The 27574-nt window shown below is 42.5% G+C and overlaps 2 protein-coding genes across 4 annotated transcripts in view; one reads left to right on the forward strand and one right to left on the reverse strand.

The window, feature by feature from the left end:
- The window catches only part of MCPH1 (microcephalin 1), a 219970-nt gene that overhangs the window by 106402 nt on the left and 85994 nt on the right, over positions 1–27574 (forward strand). The window lies entirely within an intron of this gene.
- The window catches only part of ANGPT2 (angiopoietin 2), a 57610-nt gene that overhangs the window by 13892 nt on the left and 16144 nt on the right, over positions 1–27574 (reverse strand). The window contains exons 2-5 of the mRNA XM_065901539.1: positions 12148–12303; positions 8900–9021; positions 3846–4078; positions 1616–1743 (exon numbers count right to left, since the gene is read on the reverse strand). Coding sequence (XP_065757611.1) covers positions 1616–1743; positions 3846–4078; positions 8900–9021; positions 12148–12303 — 639 coding nt within the window. The remainder of the gene's footprint in view (positions 1–1615; positions 1744–3845; positions 4079–8899; positions 9022–12147; positions 12304–27574) is intronic.

A 27574-nucleotide genomic window follows, 5' to 3' on the forward strand; every position in this document is an offset into this window, starting at 1 on the left:
GGCCAACATCTGGTAACAGACAGTAGTGTATAAGAAGCTGGCCTGAAACCCAGTGAGCAGAGGGGACTGAAAGGCTTGGTGCAGAGTCTGCACATTACTTTTTCATTGGCAACAGACTGGGTTTGTGTTTTTTTTTCTCCCCCTAATGCACTGCTTCTAGGGTGCTAGGACATTAACTGGCTTTCAAGGTTGACTTAAAACACCATGAATGAATTAGATTTCTTTGAAAAGTATTATTCAAGATAAATTGACTGTTTATCTTTTAAATTCATAGTCAAGCATATGTTACTGTTTCAAATTCCATGTCTTTATAATCTTAATGTTTGTGTTTTTTATAAAGTGTTTTTCTTTATCACCATGTTAAATACTGAGGATAATCCTGAGTTCAAAAGGCTAATACTTTCAGGAACCTCTAACATTTTCATTTTGATGCAGCGTTGAGTGCCTTTTCCGTAAGTATTTCCGTTCATTCAATTTGTAGCTGCTTTTACAGTTAGTTGTAAACATATTTATAGGCATTTAACAAATACAGTCGTCTCACAATTATATAGTGCTTCACACTGATTCTCGTGTAAGGTTGTTTTACCTTATCGAAGCCATATTGAAATATTCCCTGGGGAAGTGACTCCCCCCTCCCAGCCCCTCACCACCCCCCATCTGAAGCTTAACATCTCCTGCAGCAAATTCGGGAGCCACATTCCTGAGAAATCCAGCATAACGAAGAACACCTAGTTAAGCTCTACACCAGCTTCTCCTCATGGTAAGTTCTGGTTCTTGGTTCACTTATGGACGTACTTGGAAAGAAAAGCCCATCAGACGGGATGAGAACAGCCCTAAGCCCCTCAGCAGCAAGTCCACAGCCTTCAGGGCTGTGATGGCGTTTGCACAGATGGTACAGAAGGACTAGCAGATGAAACTGCCAGCACCCTGGAATGAACTAGCAACGCACACCATCACCGTGTTCCTCAGTCACACACTTGCAGCTGGAGGAGAAAAGCCAGTGTCACTTCAGGATGTCCCTGACGAAGCAGTAAAAAGGATTAATTTTATTAAACCTCTACTGCTGCACGTGTGTTTTCTCTATTCCGTTTGATGAAATGGAAGTGGGTATTAATCCCTTATGCACATCAAAGTGCCTGTGACTGTCTCAAAGAGAGAAACCGTGACTTTTAGTTGCAAACTGAATGAGCTTTTCTTTTTTTTTTTTTTGAATGAAATACCAACCATTGTTACTGAAATAAGGACCAATGGATAAACTATGGTTATTCAAACTCTCGGATTTTGGAAAACATTTTCTTTACAACTCACAGAGAGTCTGACACTTCAAGACAAACAACTGACAGGATGCGTGACCAAGCCAAATGCACGGGGAACACAAGCAGATGACCTTCTGCAGGAGGCAGGTGCACAGGATGAGACAGCCATTCCTGCATCGTTCATAAGCATCGTCAGTGCTGTGTGCTCAGCGGTGGGGCTCCAAGTTACTCGTGGTCAGTGTTTCTTGCTTTGCTCTGCATGCTGCTGGCATGGTGTGAGAACTATGTATGCAGCTGTTCTGCTTATGAAACTACCTGCTTCAAGCCATGGGGCTGAAAACGAGAGGCCAGAGCCTTACCTTGATCGCCTCCGTGGAGTTAGGGAACGTCAATGTGTAGATGCCGCTGGTGGTCAAACCTGACTTGAATGCCTCCCCGCAGTCTCTGAAGACAGTTTGTTCATCCTTGGCAAGCAAGGAGTATGAGGCTGTTTTTCAAAAATAGGAAAACTTTTAAAAGGAGTTTGTGAAAAGATAAAAGCTGATTATTTTGAGATGCACTTATTTGTAATTTTATCACATTTGAATTGTTATAGTGAGATGCTAGTTTCTTAAGCCTTTCTGAAAAAGTTCCTCTTTCAGCATGTTTGGTGTTAATTCTCAAAGATCATTACCAATAATCCATACTTCCTTTTTCTTCCCATCAACTGTACTACAAGTACTTTGCAATACAAAGTATGTAATGCAGTATTTTGCAATCACCCTTTGTAAACTATTACTTGTGAAAAAATCTTTCATCTTGAGTAGAATCAGATAAAGTGATTACAGAAGAATAAAGAAGAACATACCTAAAAATAGTGTTGGCTCTGCAGTGGCTGCACCCACAGCCAGTTCGCCAGTTAGGCTGTGGTGTGGATTGTCTTGTTCTTGTGTATCTGAGGCCAGCTATTTATATATTAATATTTCCTCAGACCATTGGGTGAAGACACTTCAGTATTCTTTGGATTTTTAGCAACCATCTCTTAGTAGCTTTTCTTAAAGTATAGTGAAAGTGTTAGTGACTCAGTCATGTCTGACTCTCTGCAATCCCATGGACTGTAGCCCTCCATGTGTTAAAAGGGAACCTAAAATTTATTTATTTGTGTCTTTGAAATTCTTCCTTATAAGTGTAAAACATCTAGGACTATGAAATTCTTTCAAGTTTTTTGTTTCACTCTCAATAGACTTCCCAATCCTTTTCTTTTTTCCACATTAAAAAAAAAAACAAAAGTGTTTGTGTGCGTCTGTTCTTGCAGGTATGTGTTTATCTTCCTTCAAGAGACTGACCAGCGCCCCAGGCTCTGGACCAGCTGGGGTGGGCAGGCCGCTCGGGCGGGGGCTCCGTCCACCTGCCGGCCGAGGCGCGGGCAAACCAAGCTTGTCCTGCGGCCCTGTCTCCCTGCTCCCTGCTTCTGCCAGGATCTGAGCTGTGTGGTTTTCCTCTACTTTGGTTCATCAAAGCCAGCACCTCACACTGTCTGGGTCCCGCCAGGCCTCAGATGACTGTCTTTTCCTTTTCTACATATGTGAAAAAATGCAGAATTTTTCTAAAGTACAAAGGAGTGCGACTCTCGTTGAAAGGCGTGTACTGCAGACCTGCCACATAGCACAGGCCGTACTTGTTTCTCTGTTTCCTGGTTTAAGTAGAAACTTGTTTAAACGTCTCTGTTACTGACGAGGGGATAGCCATATGACTCAAGGGAAATGTGAGAACATACTTCTTATGGAAATGAAGAAATATCTACATGAATCACATGTAAAGTGCATCTGTGTTGAAAGAAAGCGGTTGGAAGGGCTCTAGTAAGCGCTAGGCCCAGTGTTTGAGGAAAAACAACCTTAAAATACCACACAGGTTGGGTATCATCTCTCTAGTTAATGACGGAAGATGTATCCCTGCTTCCCTCTTATACGGAAGTTGAAAGGTAGAACAGGAATAAGGAAGAAGAGATGCAGTTACGGGTGTGGTGAGAGCAGGACCCTGGCGTTTCTTGGATACCGGTCTTATGCAAGCATTGTCTCATTTAATCTTCACAACAACCCTATGGGCCTAGTATTTTCTCTCTTAAACAATAAAAAAAGGTCCATTCTGCTTTAGTAATGGAGAAGGAAATGGCAACCCACTCCAATATTTTTGCCTGGAGAATCTCCATGGACAGAGGTGTCTGGTGGGCTGCAGTCCATGGAGTCGCAAGGAGTCAGACACGACTGAGCAACTAATCACGTGGTTTAGTAACTTGGCCAGCCCTATACACCTTTGTTAGCAATGGAACTAACTAAAAGAAGGCTCTCCGAGCCCAGGAACAAAAGGTTGTTTGAGGTGGTTTGCCTCATATTAGTTAATTAGTATAAATATATATTCACCTTCCCCTCTCTCTCTCCTTCTTTTTAATTGGTTCCATATTGAGACCCTATACAGTATTCACATGAAATATGTAAGAGAAATAGTGCCTTTCTTGGAAAATAAAGGTTTTTTGTTTTTTACTATGAATTTTCAAAGTTTCACCAACTAATGACAAAACGGAGGAAAAATTTATCTGTAAACTTTACTTACGGTTTGATGTTGACATCAGAGTCAGTAAATTATTAACTGTCTCCATCAGATCATGTTGCTGCTTTTGGAGAACTGAATTATTCACTGTAGCCGTCACCAGTTGTTTCTCTAGTTCTTCAATGATGGAATTTTGCTTGGACACTAACACCTGGAGCTGGTCTTTCTCTTCCTTGATTGACCGAAGTTGAACTATGTGCTTGTCTTCCATATCTAGAACTTTCTTCTCCAGGAAACTTGTAAAGGGGGATAATTGTTAGTTAGTGACGGGTTTTCTGATAATCATCAAAGCCATGAGCTTGGTAAACATCTAATCAGTTTCATAATCCTTATACAGTCATTTATATTTATGGAATTTCTGCTTCTGCAGGGCCCTCTGGTAAGATGTTACAGGAGTTATAAAGTAACCAGATGTTGCCAGAGCCATAAGGAGGCTCTCAAGCTTGCTGAGGTTAGACAGAGGACACAGATATGACATGGGCATGAGGAGAAAGTGCCCTGGTGAAAACGTAAGGTTCATGACTAGTAGTTTCCACCTGCACTGCCTGTAAAGATCATGGTTTTTCTCATTGAGGGCAATGAGAAGGTGCCCTTGGTGTTGGGAACTCCTGGGGATCAGAGCTCTGGGCTGAGAATGTCACCTCTGCACGTGGCCCCCCTGGTGTTACTCTATCTGTGGGAAAGTCCACCTGCAGTCATGAATCTCTACCTAAAATGAAGGCCTTAGATTAGATGATGATCTCGGAGACCCCTTCTAGTTCAAATAATCTGTGAGTCTGTTATTCCTTTTTGGGGGGCGGTAACATTTTCTGAACCTTTAACCTTGGAAACAACATTACTAAGCTAACTAAGCTAAGGGCCTGACTACCCGTTCCAGGTCTTACCTATAAGCATTAACAATCAATATTAATACTAATTATTAGTAAATTCAGTTGCAGCTCTTAAATTTATCATGGTCCAATTGTCAATTTTTTTCTTTCTCCCAAATCTCTGCCAGTATAATCCAGAGATCAGTCACATCCTGGCCTAAAGACTGAATCTTAAAATTACATACAAGCATGTACTGAAGAGTGAAGCCCAGCATCAGGCCATCCCAGATCAGACTGGCTGTGAGCAGGACCATGTATCTCTGTGTTTAAAGCTTACAAGAGTCTCAGAGATCAGATCTCAGAGCCGTGGCCTGCAAAATGCACATCTGGCCCCATTACTGGCTTCTGCAGTCAATTTAGTGAGTTGTATTATGCTTTTTTTCCCTAATAAAAGGAAATTAAATAAGGGGGATAAGACATGAGAGTTAATTCATAACAAGAACTTTGCACAGTGCGGCAAATGCCATGGTCAGTGTGGGCAGATGGTGGGCGGGGGAAGGGTGGTGCCGTGGGGACGCCTGTGTCACTGACACTCTGCTCGTTAGCATCTCACGTGGATTCCTGATACGGGATGATCTGCTCGATCATCACCATAGAAGTTGGACATTGGTACTGTGTAACTTTATATGAACATAATTCATGGTCTGTTGAGAAATGTGGAGAAATTTCCCTGTTGGCAGAAATATCAAGGCTGAATCATGTTTCTTTTATGTGTTTTTATTGCCTCGCTTCAGAAGGGGACAGTATAAATGACAGTGCTTTTCAGTAACAACTGAATCATACAATGGTAATTGTAATTTAATTCAACTGTGCAAGTAGCCCCTAAATCATTTATTTTTAGAAGGAAAGAAATGATAAGATGAAAAAAGTATAGTAATTTTCAACTTCAGCTCATCGTTATTTTCAGGAAAATGTTGATGCTATTAAGTACTTTGACGTCACTGGAAAAAAATTAAGTACTTCATGTTCCATGAAGAAAGCAATCATGCTTTGAGAGAACTACTGAAGATAATTTAAAATATGGTTTGTCAAATGTGCAATACATTCGTGTATTTTTGTAATGATGAAATCTGCAGATGAAATCTTAGGCTAGTCCACATCTTAGGCTAACCTCAAGTTTTAAGGTATCTGAAAACAGCATGCCAAACTCACTGAATGATATAAAATCAACACGACTTTCCTTTTATTTATTTAAAGTTGTTAATGAAAAGAAACATATTATTGCCATTTCATTTCATATTGTGTCAAAAGAGAACATGATTCCTGCAGCTGCTGAAAAGGTTATTCTTCTGCAGGTATAGATTCGTTATGTATGGTTTCTGCAAGTCCGCTGATAAAAGCTGCATCTTTCAGTATCCTCACTATGGCAGGTCACTCAGAAACAGTCCTGTGGCTCCCGTCTGCGTTAGGTGTGTGTGTTCAGTCGTTTAGTCATGTCTGACTCTTTGCAAGCCCATGGACAGCAGCCTGCCAGGCTCCTCTGTCCATGGAATTTCCCAGACAAGAATACTGAAGTGGATTTCCATTTCTTTCTCCAGGGGATCTTCCCAACTCAGGAATTGAACCGGAGTCTCTTGCATCTCCTGCATTGCAGGTGGATTCTTTACCACTGTGCCACCAGTCTGAGTTAGATATTTGCAATTCAAGTGTGGGGCTCTGCTGTTGCAAGTGACATAGGATTTTAGTTTGTTAGAGATGTTTGTTCAGCAGAGTGGTTTTATGGAGAAAATGTTGTGATGTTTGAAAATAACTCATAAATAGGGGCTTCCCTGGTGACTCAGATGGTAAAAATAACTCATATAAAAATGGGTTGAAATTATTGGAAAAGCACACTACTGGTCAAATGTCAGTTAACCGGGGAAAACTGTGTAGGATTAAGGGGGGAGGGAGGAATGTGAAGGATCATTTAAGCAAGAATTATCAGAAAACACAGCAGCTTCCTGTGTGGTTGGAGTCACTATTTTATACATTGTAAAGCTTTAACATAGGAAAGAATTTTGTCAAATTATGGATGATTAACAAATGTAGTGAAAGTTGTTGATTGCATTTCACAGCAGTTCAGGCTGCATTTCACAGCAATTTAGGCTGAAAAAAAATTGCATATTGTGATAAGTGAAAATATTAAGCAGTGTATCTGAATTGAGAATTAGATGCATGCTTTTCTAGACAAAAGGCAGTACCGTTTGACAACTATTTATAAAGTTATCGTCTGGGTAACATAACTGACAAATGTAAGTGATCATTTTAGCATCATAGCATACTAACTCAGAAATTAAGGCGGGAACAATGTCCAGCACCAGGGTGTCCCAGCATTACTGCAACCCACTCAAGGGAACACTAAATAAGGCCATTTTAACAACATGAAACAAGAGACTGTTAATATATCTCAATTATTGGCCTCAGACTTTTATATTACTTTTCGTAAGAGATAAATGTGAAACATTAAAATATTTAGAATAAAAATCTACTTGGTACAGATGAATGGATAAAGATGTGGTACATATATACAATGAAATATTACTCAGCCACAAAAAGAACAGAATTTGAGTCAGTTGTAGTGAGGTGGGTGACCCCAGGCTTCACAGAGCAAAGTAAGTCAGAAAGAGAAAAGTATCGTGTATTAATGCTTATTTATGGAATATCTAGAAACAATGGTATCAATGAACCTATTTGCAGTGAAGGAGCAGAGACTCAGATAGAGAGTGGACGCACGGGCACAGTGGGGAAGGGGAGAGTGGACGGACGGAGAAAGCAGCTCTGACGTATGCACACAGTGTCACATGGGAGCTGGATGGCTGCTGAGAAGCTACTGTCACCCTCACACAGGGAGCCCAGCCTGCTGCCCTGTGATGGCCGAGCAGGGCGGGCTGGTGGGAGGGGAGGGAGGTGGTCCATGTATAATTATGGCTGATTTGTGGCCTTGTATGGCAGAAACCAAGAGTCCCTTGGACTGCAAGGAGATCCAGCCAGTCCATCCTAAAGTAGATCAGTCCTGGGTGTTCATTGGAAGGACTGATGCTGAAGCTGAAACTCCAATACTTTGGCCACCTGATGTGAAAAGCTGACTCATTGGAAAAGACCCTGATGCTGGGAGGGATTGGGGGCAGGAGGAGAAGGGGACAATAGAGGATGAGATGGCTGGATGGCATCACCGACTCGATGGGCATGGGTTTGAGTAAACTCCGGGAGTTGGTGATGGACAGGGAGGTCTGGCGTGCTGCGATTCATGGGGTCGCAAAGAGTCTGACACGACTGAGTGACTGAGCTGAACTGAACTGAGTGATGGCAGAAACCAATACAACGCTGTAAAACAATTTTCCCCCAATTAAAAGTTAAAAAAAAAAATCGACTTGCTTTTCAAAACTCTCAGTCAATAATGAATTCAATCTGTTACCCAAGGAACAGAATTGTTTCAGTTTAGTTCTCAATTAAAGGAAACAGTGATCATAAGACAGTAAGTGTGCCATCATTTTTGGCTATGAATGAAGAATTACTTCATTGTGTAAGTGTGTTGTTACATGTTGTAGATACATGTCCTGTTTAGAAACGAGGAAATGCACACACCCCGAACGTGAACAGAATCACCCTCCTACGTCCCCACCTGAGCAAGCCTATGAAAACAGTTCCCTCTGGTCACTGTAATCTTGGGTTTTGTATCAATTTTTTGAGAGCTTTTAACATTTTATTTATATATTAACATAGCTGTATTTAATATTAACTTTTGTTTTTACTTTAGCATATGCTTTAAAAATAAACATTGCATCTTGGAATGTGCATTGGTTTATAATAAGGTGTAGTTTTTCTGCTGTAGGCCATTTTGCATCGAAATAAACTAAGTTCTCAGAGGCAAAGAACTTGTTAATATCAAAATGCCTCAGTAGTAGTTTTCCGTGGATTAATGTAAAATCCTGAGGTAAAATTTGGAGGATTCATGTAAGAGGATCTTTAAGGGGCCCAGAGGGTTAAAAAAACAAAGTCAAGGACTGTTTTAGAAGGTGATGCCATTTTGGTGTTTTTCTCCAAGCCCTGTCCCTACGTTCCCGTCAGCTTGTGATCCTTGCACTGTACAGTACGAAATGCGGCATTTCGAAAGCCATGCTTTTTTATAGTTAATAGTCACTTAAAATAGGCTTTCATATCTAGAAAGTGTATGATTCTGGATTATACGTCTCTTTGTATTTTTATTACCTGTTCTTATCTTGCAGTTTGGTTATTTCACTGGTCTGATCCAAAATCTGTTTTTCCAATTTGTTTGTAGAAAGGGAGTGTTCTAGAAGCTGAAGTTCAAGTCTTGTTGTCTGATTTAATACCTAAATATAACAAAATAAAATTCCTACTTAGTATTTTTTAAATTAGATACAAAATCATCTAAATTATAGGAAAAAATAAGTAAAATGTTATTTATATACCCAAGTATCTTATTTTGTCATATTTTTCATTTTCAGAAAACGTTTGTTTTGCTGGAATACTTCAAAGTGTGCTAAAATTTTTTTTTTTTGCCATGTTGTTTTGGAAAGGATTTAATAGTTCTGGACAGTGGTGTTTGTGTCAAATAATATAATGTTCATTTTCTTGTTCTGCCGTGTTTTGTTGTTTCACACAGTGGGATAATCAGGAGCATAAAATGGTCATATTTGATGTCAGAGATGGCTGATAAAGTGAGAAGAGGCATTTCCTCTGCTGCCTCCACATCTCTGTGTCAGTGGACAGAGTTTAGAACCACTGGCTTCCATTCTGACAGAGACAGCTCGCTCGTAGCCTAGCATTTCCTTATTTGTGTTCACTTGTTTAGTCTCCCCCACTTTCCTTTCTCCATGTTTCTCTTTCCTATTTTAAAAGTCATGTCAGCCCATCAGGAAGCGGGAGCATCAGTATGAAGCAGGAGCTGGCTCTTGCTCTGCGGGCCTTTCTGACACACACCACGTGCAGTATCGCTGTTCCATTGTGTTCCGACAACTTCAAGAATGAATTCTTTCGCCTTTGGCTGCATTTTAGCAGGAAGAGTGCGGTGACTCACGTCCTCTGTGTCATGGTTACTCAGGATGTGACGTCATGTGTTAAGTGTCAGGCAGAATTGTTGGCCGGAATGAGGGTCCTTGAAAGAAGCATTGTTTGCTCGGGGTCTTTGTCATTCATGAACGCCTAGGCATGGCCCTGTCACACGGGCTTAGGGGCAGCCTGGTCTTCAAAGCTGGATGCCTTCCTGCCATGACCACTCTTCTGTGCATGAGTAAAGACCCCGGCCAGCCTCAGGGTGGGATTGGATGCTAACACCCGGAATATAGATGAGGCCTACATCTTCTGTGGGCCCCAACATTGTGCGTTGGTTGTTGAGAGAAGGGACTGGAAACTCGTCTTTAATTTTGCTCCTAAGGGAGCTCAGTGAGTTCAGCAGGGGAGGGGCGACCAATGGGTCCTGACCAATCCAGGACCAATGCGATGTTTTTCCCATCACTTTCCCAAAGGCCGCCAGCTGTAGGTGACTCTAATAAATTTCCCAGGTCATGTGGTTATCTGTTATGTCTTAAGATCTCAGGCCTCCAGCCATCCCTCACAGTCTGGTTTAATAGTCTCTCATGCTGACAGGCTGGAAGAATCTTCTAATCCAAACCTTCCCTGTTTGAATTTAACCAGCTTCACACAGTAACTGCCCACCAGATACCTGAGTAAGTTGATACATAATTTGGTTCCTTGATGTCTTTGATTAGGCTCAGCCATCTTATTGTGTTTAGTCGGATATTAGAGGCCATTTTCTTTCCAGCATCTTCCTATTTTCCTGTTTTCCACCTAGTTTTGCAATAGATTTTTAAAAAAATCATGCGACCCAACAAAATTTCATTAAATGCTAGTGAGTCTAACTTATAGAGGACGGCCAAGGTTTCCGTTATTGCTTCGTATCTTATACTTCTTTCTTAGTCTTCTCTGAAACATGAGCAGTGTGGTACGTCAGGTCTTCATGGCTGTGCGTGGCTGTCTCTGGTTGAGCCGAGCGGGCTCCTTGTCGCAGTGTGTGGACGTCTTACTGCTGTGGCTCTTCTTGTTGCGGGTGGAGCGCAGGCTGCGGGCCTGCGGAGTCTTACCTCCCCTGACCGGGAATTGAATTCATCCCCCGCATTGGCAGGCAGAGTCTTACCCACTGCGCCTCCAGGGAAACCCCAGTACTATTTTCTGAAGGGCTTGATTGCTCATCAGTTGTATTCTCCGAAGGTGGCCATGTGACTCAAATATTACTAATCTATTTTAATAGTTGACCACGGGTATGTGTATACATTTATTTTTTGATGTTTGTGTCTTACTTGTTACATTTAATTTACCTGATTTCTCTTATCCTTTATCCCCTCCTGGCTGATGCGGGACATGTCTTGGTCCTTTAGCTTAAGTAGCACATGAATCATAAGATTATACAGGAATAATATGTCATGGGAACCATTTTCGTTTAAATCTACTTCTTTTTTTTTTTGAGCATTACTTACAACTTCTGGTAGGAAGATACTCCTCATAAGCCTATAAAGAAGTCAGGATTAGAACCCAGCAGGCCATCTTATCAGTGGTGAATCTTGAACTTGGAGCTTCTCCATAGATCCCCCAACAGCACTGTTTCCCCACCTGGACTCTTTATACTGGGTCACAGGTGGCGGGCCATCCAGCATGGCTCCAGACGAACTTCATTCTCTTGTTTTGCTGTTATTCTTCTAATATTTTCATAGTTCATATTCTTCTTTCCTACCATTAACTGATAGCTCATAGAACCTTAAAGCTCACAGAGACCTGGCCAGCTCTCCTGTTCAGAGTCACCGCCTCAGAGGCCTGCGGAAAGGTGGAGCCTCGCTCCGATGCGTCATCGGGTCAGCCGTGGAGCTCAGGTCTTTGGGCTGAAAGTCAAACCCTCTTTGTGCCTCAGCTGCGCTCCTTGCTCTTCCCTTTGCCGCTTTCTCTGTAAGCTCACACCACGGATTGCAGAAGCTCACACCACGAATTGCATAAACTCACACCACATAAACTGTTTTGGCAGTTCTGTGAGCTTAGGTAGCATCTTAACTTGAGAGTTAGGGTTAAGAACCAAGTCTCTAGCACTCTGCCTCGGTGCTCTTCATGTCTCAAGCACACAGAACGTTCAGGGCTCAGAACCGAAGAGCCCATCTGGGGCCCAGAGCACATCGGCAGGGCGGTGGACACTTACCTTGTGGCGGGTGTGAGTAATGTGAGACTGGTCTGAATGTCCTCAGCAGAATACATGTAATTTATGTCAGCATTAAAAACATACATTTCCTGATTGTAATTTCTATCTAGACACAAATCCTTAACTTCTTATCGAGTCATCCTTCTTTCTGCTTTTCTGGAGCTTTCTCTGCTTCTCCCTCGTGTCATTAGGTAAAGATTTTGTGCTAGTTATTTGTCAGTCTGGGCCACTCTGTGTTCCCCATTTCCCTACTTACTTGGGCTTCAACATCGGTTAACTTCCGGGTCTGCTCTGCAGTTTGATTTAGCAAGTTGGTCCCTATTTCTATCATCACAGCAGTCTGGTTCTGCACCGCATTCTGTTGTATCTCCACCATTTCTTTCTTCATGTTGTCCTGGATGTAATTCTCAAGCTAGAAAAGAGCAAGCGTCAGAAAGATAGTCATTGGTCAAACGTTGAGACATTGTATTCCTAATTTGTTTCCCTGTCTTTTAAAACATCTCTTGAAAGACGTGTGCCTTGCTCTGATATGGGGAAATCTTGCTGTTTCTTTATCACTAGCAATAGAAAACAGCTTGATGTTATATTCACTCAAAATCCAGCAGGTCAGTAACAGCATGTGTGGGAGACAGACCATTTAGGCAGCCCTAGAAGTCCACCCCGTGGCAGCAAGGGGTGAAACCGACCTGCCATCCGGCGGGAGGGGCCGCGGGCAGGCCAGTGTGTTGGGTTCGTGTGACGCAGAAAACAAAAATTTGGTATAAGGAAGCATCGCTGTTTCTAGCATGTTCTAACTTTGGTTTCTTGAAATATAGGCTCTAGAAGACTCTTAAGCTGGAGCATGAGGAAGGACACCCCTTTGGGTTTTCTGGGTAACTCAGCGCCACGCTCCATAAAGACCACTCCCCCCCACAACTTCCCTCTTACTGAGTTCATCACACGTTAGACCTGTTAAGTTTCTCTGTGGTTTTTCATGGTTTCGTCATTTTCCTGATCAGGCAGACTTAATCATATGCTAGTCTGTTCATCTCGCGTGACTGTCAGGATTGGTTCTTCTGCCTTGAGTTGCTGTGGACTGTGGGTGGGACAGTTCATTTTAACATTCGCTTATGTGCAAGAACATTGGGAAGCTCATTCACTGCCATGGTATAGATGCCTGTGTCTTTGGCAGTTAAAATACACAGTTAAATACAAATGCAGACCAGCCAGGTGTGTGTGTGAGAGAGAAGTCTGTGGGCTCCAGGCTGTGCAAACTGTTCCTCCATTTTCTGTGAACTCTAGGTAAGCTGCTTGGCTTTGGGGAACCACAGAGTCCTCATACATATAATAGGGCTTCGGTTTGGTCAAGAGGAACATTTCAAGGATTAGTTAAGCTATATTTTTAAAGACATTGTGCCAAAAGGTCTATAGTCTTTCTTAATTTATTCTTGCCTTTTTCCTCACCCCGCCGCTTAAAAATTGTAACTTTTACAATTTAAATACATAATCTAAAATAACTCATGAATAGAAGTTTGTAATTTCTCCTCCCCTCTCTCTCTCCCTCTCTCTCTCTTCTCTCTTTCTGCCTGCCTCTCATTCCCCCCCTTCCTCCACTACCATGGGAATAATGGAATTTTTGAGGTTAAAGTTAAAGCTATGTAAATCATCCAGAAGAGTTGTCTTAGTTACTCTTAACACCCAACAAAGATAATATTTAGAAAGACATATTCTGGGAAGTTTGGAACTATTAAAGATACACTCAAGCTGGAGTTTGGTTTAAGTCCATATGCTGAAGTAGTAATTTACAAACTAGTAGAAATAAGTCTTAATCTTCTCATTGGTTTCTGTAATTAGGAGCTAAATAGAAACAGTTCTATCTCCCGTCATTCTAAATCACATAACTAGAAGGGGAAAATGGATCCTTAATCGTCCCCTACCCTGACTCTAGAACTAACAAGTCAAATGTGGTTACAGTCAACAAGAACCACGAGAGGCCTGTTTACAGTTCGACATTTGAAAGTCAAGTTGCAATTTAAAATTAGACTCAAGAACTTCAAAAGACATAAAAGACCTAAATTTTTTAAAATAAAATTTCTTAACTTTATGGCCATATCCCTCTGTAAGCTTGAAAACAATAGGATATAAATGCTTTTTAAGTCACTATTTTTCAGCTTTTCTAAGATGACAAAGTCTATGTATGAAGTGTGCACATCTCATGTGTAAAAGTATACATATTAGTGTATGTTAGAGGGGAAATTACAGATCTATATATGTGTGTGTATATAGATATTTGTAGTGTATACATATATCATATATTTTTATGTATATAATACATGCAACTTTATAAAGTAAAATTCTATATGATACTGACCCAGTTGCTAACTAATTGAAATCTTTGAGAGAAGAGAAAAACAGAAACAGGAATGTTCAGTCTTAGATTTTTTTTTTTTTTTTGTATTGATTCTCAGCAAGTTTTGTGCTTTCACACTTGACTCTGTGAAATTAAGATTATAAGAGAAAAGGGCAATATGACAGTTGTACATATATATAATGGAATATTTCCCAGACACTAAAGAAAAAGAATTTCAGTCAGTTCTAGTGAAGTGAATGAACCCAGGGCCTATTATACATAGTAAAGTAAGGCAGAAAAATAAATACAGTGTATTAATGCATATATATATATATATATATATATATGGAATCTAGAAAAATGTTTTTGGTGAGCTATTTGCAAGGAAGGAATAGAGACACAGATGTGGAAAGTGGACTTGTGGACACAGGGAGGGAGAGAGAGTGAAGAAAGTAGCATCAGCATGCGTGCTCTGTCACGGGTAGAATGTAGCAGATGAGAAGTTGTGCAGGACAGGGAGCCCAGTCTGGTGCTCTGTGATGACTGCAGGGCTAGAACAGGGGAGTGGAGGGAGGCTAAGGACGGAGGAGATGGAGGTATAATTGTGACTGATTCGCACTGTTGTATGGAGGAAACCAACACAACATTGTAAAAAAAAATTTATTTACTTTAAATTTTAAAAGCATATAGTTACTCCCCAAAACAAAAGCAAGAGCAACAGTAACAACCACAGTAACTCTAATAACTAAAGTCTAGCTGACGCTTATTGGTTGCTCCCATGTCTCAGCTACCGTGCTCACCTCTTTTCCATGAACCCAGGTACCCCGTCTCACTCATGTGGGCACTTCTGGACTCTGGAGCAGACTGGTCGTTCAACCCAGAGGCCCACCCCACTTCCTGCCTTTTAACAGCCAAAATGGTACATTCCAAAACTGATGTGAGCCTATCTTTCAGTGTTCAAGATTCTCAGGGCCTTAAAAAAGAGAGGGAGACCACCTATCGTGCAGTTAAGGAAGTTGAAGGGGTCATTTTTACTCACAGAAAAGCCTAGATGTGAAGATAACCAGTGATGATTTTTATCTCCTGGGAGCATCATGACAAAAGAATCTTTTTCACTCCAAAGATTAGTAGTAATTTTTAGAGAGAAAGACTCTGAACATTCATTATACAGTATGAAAATTTCCCATTTAATGAAGCCTTTCCCAAAATCAGCATAAGACCAGATCTAGGAATGAAGCAGTTTGGTTGAGCCACGCCGACACCTGCGTTTTAAAAATTCCCATCTCTTGAGGTTGACGGATTAGTTATTTTCTAGTTTATTGCCCCAGTGCATCTTTCTGTTTAGTATCCCCTCTGTTTAATTGCCTTCGACTAAAACCCAGAAATACCGAAATCGGCCCGGTGAAATTTCACTCTAATATGAGGAAGTCTTAGCACAAGAAAGAACATGGGACAGATGAGGTCTTTCCTGCCATTGGCAGCACGCTGCAGCGTTTCCCGCTCTTGCCGTGTGCGCTCGGTTGCTCTTATCAAAACAGTTTCAAGACACCCGAGCCTCCCGAGGGAGGGACGTGGTTCTTTCTCGCTTCGCATGGGTGGCTTCATGCACTCATATTTTGCAGGGATGTTTGACTTTGCCCTCATGCCTGAACATGATTAGGCAGCAGTTCTGATTTGTGGGTCCAAGCGCCTCGGAAAGGTTCCCATTACAAGCTAGAAAGGACTGTGTGGACGTTCATCATGTCCTCGTTTTCATCGGTGGTCCAAATACGCCTCCAAGTATGGGTCCTTGAGCTGTTTCTCTTTCCTTCGGATTCCCATGGATTATCCGCACTCAAATTAACATTGTAAGCCTGTTGCTATGTTTATAGGTTGTGTAGATCTTTTGCTTGATATTATTTTTTATTTGTAAAAGAGTTGCACTCCAAACACCATCTTTTAAAAGTTGGCAACACATCGAAATTCAAGCAGCCAGAGGAAAATATTTTAGCAAAACATAGACATATATGTATTGTTTTAATGTGAAATATGTCCAGAGGTTTTTCATTGCTCCCCCAACGTTTGGAAAGATCAGATTTGACAGGAAAAATAAGCCCATTTTCGAAGCAACTCTGGCAGATTGATTACACACCAAAATGTTTTCCTGGCTGTCTTCCTTCTCACCAACATTATCATTATTATTATTTTTTTTTTTGCACCAAAAGGAAAGTAATCTTGAAATTGGCTGGGGAAAAGAATGCATAGATAGTATACAAAGCCCATCCCTAACTTTGAGATTTTGATGTTGGTCATCACTTCTTTTTTTTAATTTATTTTACTTTTGGCTGCCCTGGGTCTCCATTGCTTTGTGCAAGCTTTGTCTTGTTGCGGCGAGTGGGAACGACTCCCGAGTTTGGTGGTGGCTTCTCTTGTGGTGGAGCGCAGGCTCTCGGCGCACAGCCTCGGTGGTTATGGCACATGGGGTCATCTGCTGTGGCGCAGGGGCTTAGTTGCTCTGTGGCCCGTGGGGTCTTTCTGGACTAGGGATCAGACCCATGTCGCCTGCATTGGCAGGTCGATTCTTACCCACTGAGCCACAAGGGACGTTTGATCACTTCTATTTAAACAAAGCTCCATGTCCTGATGTCTTTTTAGTTCATTAGGTTTTGTCCATCTGGACGACCTAATCTCCCTAGACAATTAACAACTTGAGGTTTCCTTGGAAACATTTTGTTCTGTAGCATTTCAATTTAGAAACAAGATATTTTAGCTGTTCTCTTTTTCCTATCCAAAAGGATGCTCCTCCTCCCTTGGTAATCCCTCTGACTTGATCCCTTCTTCCCACCCAAGATGTGCCCCCCTCTGTCTTCTAGACTGTCGTGTAGCCCCTAGTTCTGGCCCCGTGATCTAAGAGTCAGCGCTTGCTTCAGGCTTCATCCCCCCGCAGCTCCTGCGCTCCCCTGCACCTGGGCCTGTGAGCTGGTGGCAGCACACGCCCTTCCTGACCTGTGCGCGTAGGCTCCGCGCCTCACCCCCTGTGCACACCTGCCTCGTGGAGGCACCAGACACTTCATCCCTCTCACCTCCTTCATCCCTCCGACCTGTGTCATCTTTGCAGAAGCCCTTTCCCTTCCTGCAGTCAGCTCCTACACCACTGCACGCTCTCTTCAAAGAGCCCCACATCCTTGCATGTTGTGATTTGATGTTGAAAACATTTCATTTCTGTCTCGTGGCTGTTTAAATCTCCTCACACTACAGGTCTGCATTCTTGTTTGCTTGGGATACAGAAATCCTGTAACCACTCTCCAGCCATATGCCCTAGTGACAATGAGCAGAACATTTACTCCTATAATTAGTTTGAAAACTTGAATGCAAGATTATTAAATCCAGGGGTATTCTGTTTGGAAGGCTTCTGACCTAATGTTCTTGGTTCCCTGTCATGAGGAAACCAAAACATCTTTCAAGGTCTTCAGACAGAGAAGTGGCAAAGCTGGGCTTTCCTCTCCCTCCTTATAAGGCTTGTTTTATTTTGCTTAGTGTATCTGGAGATCTCACTGGCCAAGCAGTTGTGTCCTCAGCAGAGGTTAAAGGGGAGAAGCTGGGGGATATGGGTCTCAGGCAAACCTTTGTCGCCTCAAACCTTGCAGGGAACTGGGGGCGAAGGAACGGCCCCGCCCTTCAGAGACAGTGTTCAAATGCCCCATGAGCTGGGGAGTCTTTTCGAGTCCTCTTCATATCAATGCCACACTTGAATCCATGTCTCCCAGAAGAGCCCACATCAAAGCCACTAGCCTTCCGTCAGCTCCAGAAGTCTCCCTCTGCCCTCCTCGGACTCCAGGCTCCGGCAGACAGCACGTCAGCGAGGCAGGGCCCTCAGCACAGGCCTTCTGGGTGCTTGGTAAACAAACCTGCTTGCAGCCACCAAACAACCACGCGGACCCACGCCACGGAGGATCGCTCGAGCACTTCCTGTAACTCATCTCTTCTGGCCTATTTTCCACTTTTTTCTGTTTGTCATTTACAAGTGACATTCTGTTAACCCGATCCTGTGTTTTTAGATAACCCCGTTCCTATTTTCACTAGTATAAGGAGACTAAAAGTGTGCCCGGCGCTGCCTGCAAACTGCAGGACGCGGTATGGAGCAGAGCCACAGGCACCAGTTGCTGCTGAAGTGAGGTTCACAGCTTGTCCCCCTCCTCCTGGGACAAATGAAGTTGTAATCATCTGAGTGCTCCAGTGTATCTGGGCTCATATGTCTTCGCTTTTATTGTGACTGTCATTTCGTGTTCGTTTTCGTCATTTAGCTGGGTTTCTTTTATATATATATATATAATCTCACATATATTATCTCTTTGCCTATTCTGTGTTACCCTTACCATCAGTCCAAATTCTAAGAAGAAAATGTATTTTTCCCTTCAGAATGTTCCAGTCATTTCCTACCAACAGAAAGGCAGTTTTTCATCAATAGCATCCCTTTTTCAAATATATGCAAGCATAAAGAAGCTGGTATAGCAACATAAATTTGTTTGGACATTTCATTTGGGAAAAGGGGTCACATTTTACACAAGATGCAGCTGTTAAGAGGGCTTTGATACATATGTATTTACCCAAATATCTTCCAGAGCCCTGGCTCACAGCACCTTGCAGATACTTGTTGGTCAGGGAACAAATAATATGTAGCAGATCCTGCAAGGTCATGTGTACACTTACAAACAGCAAGAATAGTTACATCATTAACAACTGCACAATGCTTTTTTACACACATACATACACTTATGCATGTATTTCTTTAATGTCATTTGAGTCTCAAGCTGCCTTGGCTTGAGTTTCCCCAAAGCAGAGCCCACGACAAGCACACCGGCAGGAAGTTTCTTTAGAAAGTGGCCTCAGGGAGCCATCTGGGGGTACAGGACAGGGAAGCCAGACAGGAAGCTGATTCACACACGTGAACTCCCTCGAACACCACGGCGGCCCCTGGTGAGAAGCCCCACAGGCCCTTCTAAAGGCCCCCAGGAAATGCATTTCAGACCTTTCCGCCTGGGTTAAGCACTCCCATCCCGCTGCAGGCTGCACTGCAGGGCCCCGAGGATGCGCTGGAGGTCAGATAGGAAGCTGGGTCTGTGGGACTAACGCCCATTGACTGCTCCCTGGGGGACTGCCTGGACGAGGGGGGCCCAGAGGACCAGCCGAGGCCTCCAGAGTGGTCGCTGGTAGCGGGGGCGCCCCAGGCCTCACTCACAGAGCAGAAACTCCAGGAGGATCACTCACATTCCTCCCCGAGGCCTGTGGACCCAACTCTGCTGTGACACAGGTGAGGGGCTCGAGGCCCAGGTCGTGTGGGATCGTAGGGTTGCAGCTCTGACTTCTGCAGTTTGGTGGTGTTGCTGAAGAAACAGCTGTCGTGAAAGCAGACCTTCTGAAAAGGGCAGTGTTACTAGCAGATTAGAGAAAGGCTGGGGCTGGAGACCAAATCGAGGCCACGATCACCATGTGCCAAAGATCAAGCAGGAGCTCGACAGGCTTGAGCAGTCAGGGAACTTCCTTCTGACCTCAGCAAGTGCTCAGCCACACCCAAGACAGCCTGCTGACTCCTGCCAGCTTTGGTCTGGTTTCTGGTTCCTGGGCTCTTTTGTTCTCAGCCTGGGAGATGCAAGTGATGCTTCCTACAGAGATGCAACGAGAACATAGAACTATTCTCTCCTTTGTAAAAGGAATTGTTGATTATTACAGTGGGAAATTCATTGAAATTCAGCTCTGGGAAAGAGATTTGATGATACCACTCTAATGGCAGAAAGTGAAGAGGAACTAAAGAGCCTCTTGATGAGTATGAAAAAGAAGAATGAAAAAACTCTCATTGGCTTAAAACTCAGCATTCACAAAATTAAGATCATAGCATCTGGTCCCATCACTTCATGGCAAATAGAAGGGGAGAAAGTGGAAGCAGTGACAGATTTTATTTTCTTGGGCTCCAAAATCACTGCAGACAGTGACTGCAGCCATGAAGTTGACGCTTACTCCTTGAAAGAGCTATGAAAAACACCTGGACAGTGTATTAAAAAGCAGAGACATCACTTTGCTGACAGAGGCCTGTCTAGTGAAAGCTATGGTTTTTCCAGTAGTCATGTACAGATGTGAGTGTTGGACCATAAAGAAAGCCGAGTGCTGAAGAATTGATGTTTGAACTGTGGTGCTGGAGAAGACTCCTGGGAATCCCTTGGGCTGCAAGGAGATCAAATCAGTTGATCCTAAAGGAAATTAACACTGAATACTCATTGGACAGACTGATGCTGAAGCTTCAATAATGTTGGTCACCAATGGGAAGAGCTGAGTCATTGGAAAGGACCCTGATGCTAGGAGATGCTAGGAAAGATTGAGGGCAGGAGGAGAAGGGGATGACAGAGGATGAGATGGTTGGATGACCTCGTTAACTCAATGGACATGATTTTGAGCAAACTCTGGGAAATAGTGAAAGACAGGGAATCCTGGAGTGCTTCAGTACATAGGGTCCCAAAGAGTTAGAGATGACTGACTGACCGAGCACACACATACTAGGGATTTGTTTTTCAATGATTCTAAAACACTTGCCTTTGAAAATTATGATGCCACCAAGAAAAAAGTGAAGTGAGTCAGTACTTCAGTGTGTTTCTATGGCAGGCAGAACCTTTGAAACGTTATCTATCTGTCTATCTCTCTCTCTCTGTCTCTCTCTCTATATATATATATTCATGAACATGTATATTAATATAAACACATTCTCACATATGGAGATAAATGTAGATGTAGATATATCCATCCATTGTCACCTCTCTGTGGGGTGATAGACCTTTAAATACCATGTGGGGAGGAAGACTTTGGGAATCAATGACATTGTTGAACTCCCCAGAATATGAGTGAGGATTCTAGGACCTGCATCCCAGTGCTAACTGGTATTGGAGTGAAAAAACCCTGGAGACCCAGTGCCCAATCCGGGACTCTTACAACTCCACTGGTGTACCTGTCCACCCCTGAAAACTTTGTTACTAAGCATTTAGCAATATTACTTTTCACTTCTGGGAGGAAGTATTCAGATCGCAAATGTTATTTGTGTCTTATCTGTTTCCTTTCTTCTCTTTCTGTATCTTGTGGGTTTGCAAAACTCCTGGGTAGCTTTCTAGAGAGATCATCTTTGCAGCAGGCTTTTTTTTTTTTAACACGAAATAAATGTGCACTGCCACAATTACCATGCTAGACGGCTATGAAAGAGGCAAGATTAGAGGCATTTAAATGATTTTTGTCTAGAAGATACCTTCAAGACAAACTAGCTCTTTATAAGGAAGGCAGGAAACTTGTGTTGTTTCTTTAAAAGAAGAGGGTGGTGGGAATGCAGATGGGAATGCTTGAGAATCTAAGAACCGGGCCCTCACGCCCCGCTGAGAGCCACGCAGCAGAACAGACCCCGGCCAAGCCTTTCTGCTGCTTTATCTCCTCTGCTAGCGAACCAAAAGGTGGAGGGAATTCCAACAGAGAGAATTCCAGGACAGTTTTGGAAGGTGCCCAAAATACACTGGATTAACTTGCATGAAAGCTTAGTGATCAAGTATTCCCTCCCTTGTATATGAGATGTACTACTGAGCCACCATCAGCAGGAATGTGTTCTTGACGGTGTTTTCTCGGTATGCCTGATAGCTCTCTTCTGAACCGTTCGTATTCTCTTGCCCAAACACCATTCTATCTACTTTACGGTAAATTTGAATAAGTAGATTCAAGATACATTTATTTGCATAATGTCTCCACTGATTGACGCCTCTCTGAGCCGAGTGTGTGTGACGGTGCCCTGTCTGTGGCGGGGAGGAGCTGATGGCCGTCATTCAGCATCACGCTTTGCTCACAGTTGCTACAGTAACGATGCTGGGAAATATTTAAACAAGTGTGTTCCCTTCATTTTGCTCTTAATGTTCATAAAGTTATAGATGCAGCTTGTTGAATTTTATGATTTTATAGCAGCCAAAGCTCATGCTTTTCTGGATCATTAAGGAGGAAAAGTTTACCTCTTCTATTAGATTATCTCTAATTTGACCTCTGGTTAAGTCCTCTCAAGAGTTTAAAGCTATAAAAGTTTTCATATTTTTATATTTATTTACATAATTCAGTGGCCTGTGTGCACATACTTAGGAAATTACGTACTTAACTTGCCTGTGCTTTGCAGAAGCAAAGCAACCTACAAGTGAGCAATTCTTGTTTTAAACTCACGTTAGAAGTAGAAATTATTTGTTTAATTAGGCTTTGTTTTTCAGATTAATCTCTAAAGCTGTAATGCATACTTTAAGCATTTTAATAACTTATTTCAAACCTGATCAACATTAAAAAACGCTTTTTGCCTGATCAAAAGCAATGCAACAAAAACAGAACGATATTCAGTGCCCAGGCCAGGTGGCAAATAGAATAGTGTGTTGTTGTTTTTTATTTACTAATTATAACTCATCTCTTGCTCTGAAATTTGATAAGAAATGTATCAAGTATTTGCCAAAGTATTTACTGTTAACCACTGAAATGTCTGCTAATGCTGCTGGCACTGCGGTTCACTCCGGGAGGCCACAGGGAGACTTGACACGCGTCCCACTTCTGGCTGTGGCTCCCAGACCTTCAGGGCTGTGGACAGCTGCAGCCTTCCCCAAGGGGAGAAGCTCCACCAGGAACTGCGGATTGTGACTATGACCTTGGACAAATCAGTGAGCTTCTAATTATGTCTTCCACGGCCTCCAGACCCAAAATAAGAGAGTGTCTTGCTACAAAATACATGTTGTATCAAACATCTCTCTAAAAAATACCAGTTCTAGGAATGATGTTGTTTCTGACTCATTTTTAGAGAGGAGTTTGTTTCAGTCTTTTGTTTCAGGGCATGTCATTCATTCACTACTTTCCCTCCAATGCGTAAGAATAGAGATGCAAAATTTGGCCATAAAGTGAGAATGTTATTGCTTCAAATGAAGTTTAATTGCACATTATTATACTTCTACATGATTAAGTACTTACCATTCTAAAGAAATTGTGCAATAAAATTTCACTCTAAGAAGGAATCCATTTAAATAAAGACACCCTTAAGGTGTCATAAACTGACTTGCTATATAGCATCTCAAATCATGAGAATTTGAAATGTTTTATGACCAAGTGGCTCAGATGGTAAAGTGTCTGCCTTCAGTGCAGGAGACCCGGGTTCGATCCCTGGGTCAGGACGATCCCCTGGAGGAGGAAATAGCAACCCATTCCAGTATTCTTGCCTGGAAAATCCCGTGAATGGAGGAGCCTGGCAGGCTACAGTCCATGGGGTCGCAAAGAGTCGGACACGACTGAGCAACTTCACTTTCTTTCTTTCTTTCTTTCTTTCTTTCTTTCATAAGATACCAAATCAAAACTGCTAAATGACATTCCTTGATGAGCACTTTTTGCTGCTTCTTGTCCACAACAGAATTATTATTTTGACTTATAAATACGGTTCCTTGGGACTGGTTTGATGTGTTAGTTCACTACAACTCAATTTTTTTTAAATAACTTAGCAGATTGCTGGTAAAGTTAAATGCTGTCACAGGCAGTCTGTGGAGCAAAAGAAGCCCACACAGAAGAGTACTTACTATATGATCTGATTTATATCAAATTTTAAAACAGACCAAACTACTGATGATGACAAAAGTCAAAATAATGACTTCTGGTTGGCATGTCTTTAGAAGAGTACAGGAGGAGTTATCAATGAATTTTGCCATGACATTATGGCCCTCGTTACTATGAGTGATTTTGTTTACCTCTGCCTGCAGCTTTCATCTGGTTATACCACTTAGCGAAATGAACTTTGGAAAAGTGGTTTTAAAGTGACTGCAGAGAGCTGTAGATAGAGGGTTAAAAGCATTCAGTTAGGTAAATTAGTAATTTAACATTCTGAAACTTGATTCTTTCCGGATCAAGCATAAAAGGCATTTGCTCTTGGAAGACCAAGAAAGAATTCATGCAGTTCCCATTAGTCTAAAAATATATAATAAATAAATAAATGTCTGAGTCATGGGTTGCATTTTGATGGAGTTCAGTGCATCAAGTGTAGCAAGAAAATGATTTATCCTTTCACTAGCTGTGCTAGCCATTGACGAGAATACAAAATTGCTTTGAGAAAAGTAAAATAAATGAACTCATCTACTGAATTTAATCATATTTTGAGGTATTCCAATTCCAGTGGCTCTTGCTTTTGAGCAGCATTATAAAAACTTGAATAAAGTAACTTAGTTCTTGTTGGATTCAGGTTGGGAAGAAGTTATATGTGTGACTGTCGAAGCCATTTGTGGGTCATCCTTATAGATCAGGTTTGGGGACTCAGACGTACCTGGGTGTGAATCCTAGCTCAGCTGCACGCTAGCCATCAGGTCAATTTGTTTAACCTCAGATTTCTCACTGGTAATAAGTGCCTTTTGTGCTATGTTAGTCTGAAAATTAAATGGGACAAATGAATCAGGGTTCCCAAACTGTGTGCCAATCCACCCTGGGTCCCTGCAACAAACTCCTAAGAACTCTGGAGATAGTTTACATATTCCAGGGCAATCTCACAATATTTAACATCTGTCAGTTACTGGAAGAAACAGTAGCTCAAAGTAGCTCGGTTTCAACACTATTAGATTGTACCATTCAGCAAAGCTGGGATTTTGGTGGTTGCTGTTGTTAAAAAGCAAGTACTGTACAAAAATCAGTATGGAACTTGAAAGGGGGGTGATGGTGTCCACTCTGATTCCACAGTTTGAGAAGATGGGCAGTGCTAACCGGCAAACATATTCCATAAATAATTGGGGTTACTTAAAATTTCGAACACCTTATATAGGACCTTGCATTTGATAGGGGTTAAGCTCAATCCACCCTTTTCCTTCCCTTCCCAATCCAGATACTACCGTTAATTGCTACCTCTATGATTTGATTATGTTTACTGGAAAACCAGTAAACGAAAAAGAGCGAGTATATCATGTAAGATCTTCACTAAGAAGTATAGCTGAATATCTTCCCAACTTTAAAAACCGTTAAGAAAAGCAGTCATGCTTCTTGCAAGGCCGTGTTGAGCACAGTGTCTCTTTTCAGGCGAACAACTTTTATAAGCTTAGTGCACTTGAGGAGAAACGTTCCTAGCGCAACATGCTTGTGTTCTGTGGGGCAGCACAGTTGCCTCAGGCCGATGTGTTTTTGGTGGTGCAATGGAAGTACAGACTGTGTGCCAGTTTCACAAAAGAAATGTGGTTCATTTCTGCATGTAATTTATAGTTTGCATGCTTGCCATCCTCACTTGTTCAAAGTTGAACGAGTTTTATAGCATACAGAGAAGCCAAATTTACTTGAACACCAAAGCAATTTGGGAAATAAATTTTCAGTGTGATTCTTCAAATGCTTGTGGTAAAAGTACAAGGGATTTGAATCGTTTTCCCATAATTAGTTTCAGTTCTGTAGGTCTGCCCCTCTCCCTAACCCTATGACTTTGCATGTGTGTCTGTTCCAGTGGAAGCTAGTGGAAAATTCCTATCCCCTTTCGTTCTACTGCCACGAGTTATAAAAAGCATGTCATTCAGAATCGACTTTTTCTTCTGCGTGCTTGAATTTTTACTCACAACTTGAAAGAAAAAAAAATAATAATTTCAAGAGATATTTCTCTATCAATGAGATAAGGGTCCACAGCATCACTTTAGGCCACCATAGAATGCTGACTCACTCTGCTTCACTGTCGGATATTTATATGAGCCATTGCTTTGGGAGGAATAGTATATGACAATGTGCTTTGTCTTTTTCGGAGCCTCATGACATTCATTCACACAAGTCACTTAAGATCCTCTTCTTATTGACTAATCAGTGGGAACAACAAGCAAGTAGGGACAGGGAGTGAGGAGGTAAACAAGTGTGAATGAGGGGTGAGGGCTTACACAAGTGGTGGGGGTGAGACAGGAGAGCTCAGACAGGAAGTGGGAATGAGGGCTGAGGGCTCAGACAGGAAGTAGGGATGAGGAGTGAGGGGCAAGTGGGAAGTGGGAATGAGGGGTTGAGAATTCACACAGGAATTGAGGATGAGGGGTGAGAATTCACACAGGAAGTGAGGCTGAGGGGTGAGGGCTCACACAGAAAGAAGTAATAAAGAGCAAGGGTTCACCCAGGAAATGGGAATGAGGGGTGATAGTTCGCAGAGAAAGTGGGAGTGAGGAGTGAGGATTCACACAGGAAATGAGGCTGAGGGGTGAGGGCTCACATAGGAAGTGGGGATAAGGGGTGAGGATTCACACAGGAAATGAGGCTGAGGGGTGAGGGCTCACACAGGAAGTGGGGATAAGGGGTGAGGATTCACACAGGAAGTGAGGCTGAGGGGTGAGGGCTCACACAGAAAGAAGGAATAAAGAGCAAGGGTTCACCCAGGAAATGGGAATGAGCGGTGATAGTTCGCAAAGAAAGTGAGAGTGAGGAGTCAGGATTCACACAGGAAATGAAGCTGAGGTGAGGGCTCACACAGGAAGTGGGGGTGAGGGGTGAGGATTCACACAGGAAATGAAGCTGAGGGGTGAGGGTACAGACAGGAAGTGGAATGAGGGGTGAGGGTGCACACAGGAAGCAGAGATGAGGAGTGAGGGGCAAATGGGAAATGAGAGTAAGGGGTGGGGGGGAACTAGGAAGTAGGAATGAGGTGGGGAGTATAAGAAGTGGGATGAGGGGCAAGGACTCACACAGGAAGTGGGGATGAGTGCAGAAGGTTCACACAGGAAGAAGGGAACAGAGGCAGAAGTTTTCCTATTGTTAGAGTTCATTTGTTTGTTTCAATCAAATTATGAGTCATCTTATCCCCATTTTTTAACCAAAAGTCCCTGTGGTCACTGCTGTGATTTGGTCTTGACTCCCACCAGCCAGTTTAATTTTATCAGTGGTGTTGAATTCTTGAAGGCTTCCCTCAGTTGTAGAAATCTGGTTTCAAATTAACATGGTCCACATGCCAGCTTAAACTTTGTGGCTTAGCGTCTTTGCTGAGTCCCCTCAGCAGAAGGACCTACATTGGAGTTTTGGCTGCTCTTTGGGAATCAAATTATGAGTTGGTTCTGCTGGAATCTTGGCCTTCTCCTGGAGAGGCTGGAGGAGCACTTTGACTTACAGAGGCCAAAGTTAGAACTAAGTGAAGGTTTTTTTGAAGTTGCCTATCCTGCATCCCAACACTTTCAGGTGGTATGTGCAGACCTCTTTTACTTGTTCCTGAACCTCTAAACCATTGGTCTTCTGGAGTGTTTGGCTTTGTGGGGAAAGTCCATGCTAGCCTTGGAGCCATCCTGGAAATGACAGTGGTAAACTCAGCACTAGGGCATGAACCCTCATCTCAATCCTTCTCCCCCATGGCCACTTGCTCTTC

This window comes from Muntiacus reevesi, chromosome 10 (assembly GCF_963930625.1).
Source record: "Muntiacus reevesi chromosome 10, mMunRee1.1, whole genome shotgun sequence".
Taxonomy (NCBI): Eukaryota; Metazoa; Chordata; class Mammalia; order Artiodactyla; family Cervidae; genus Muntiacus; species Muntiacus reevesi.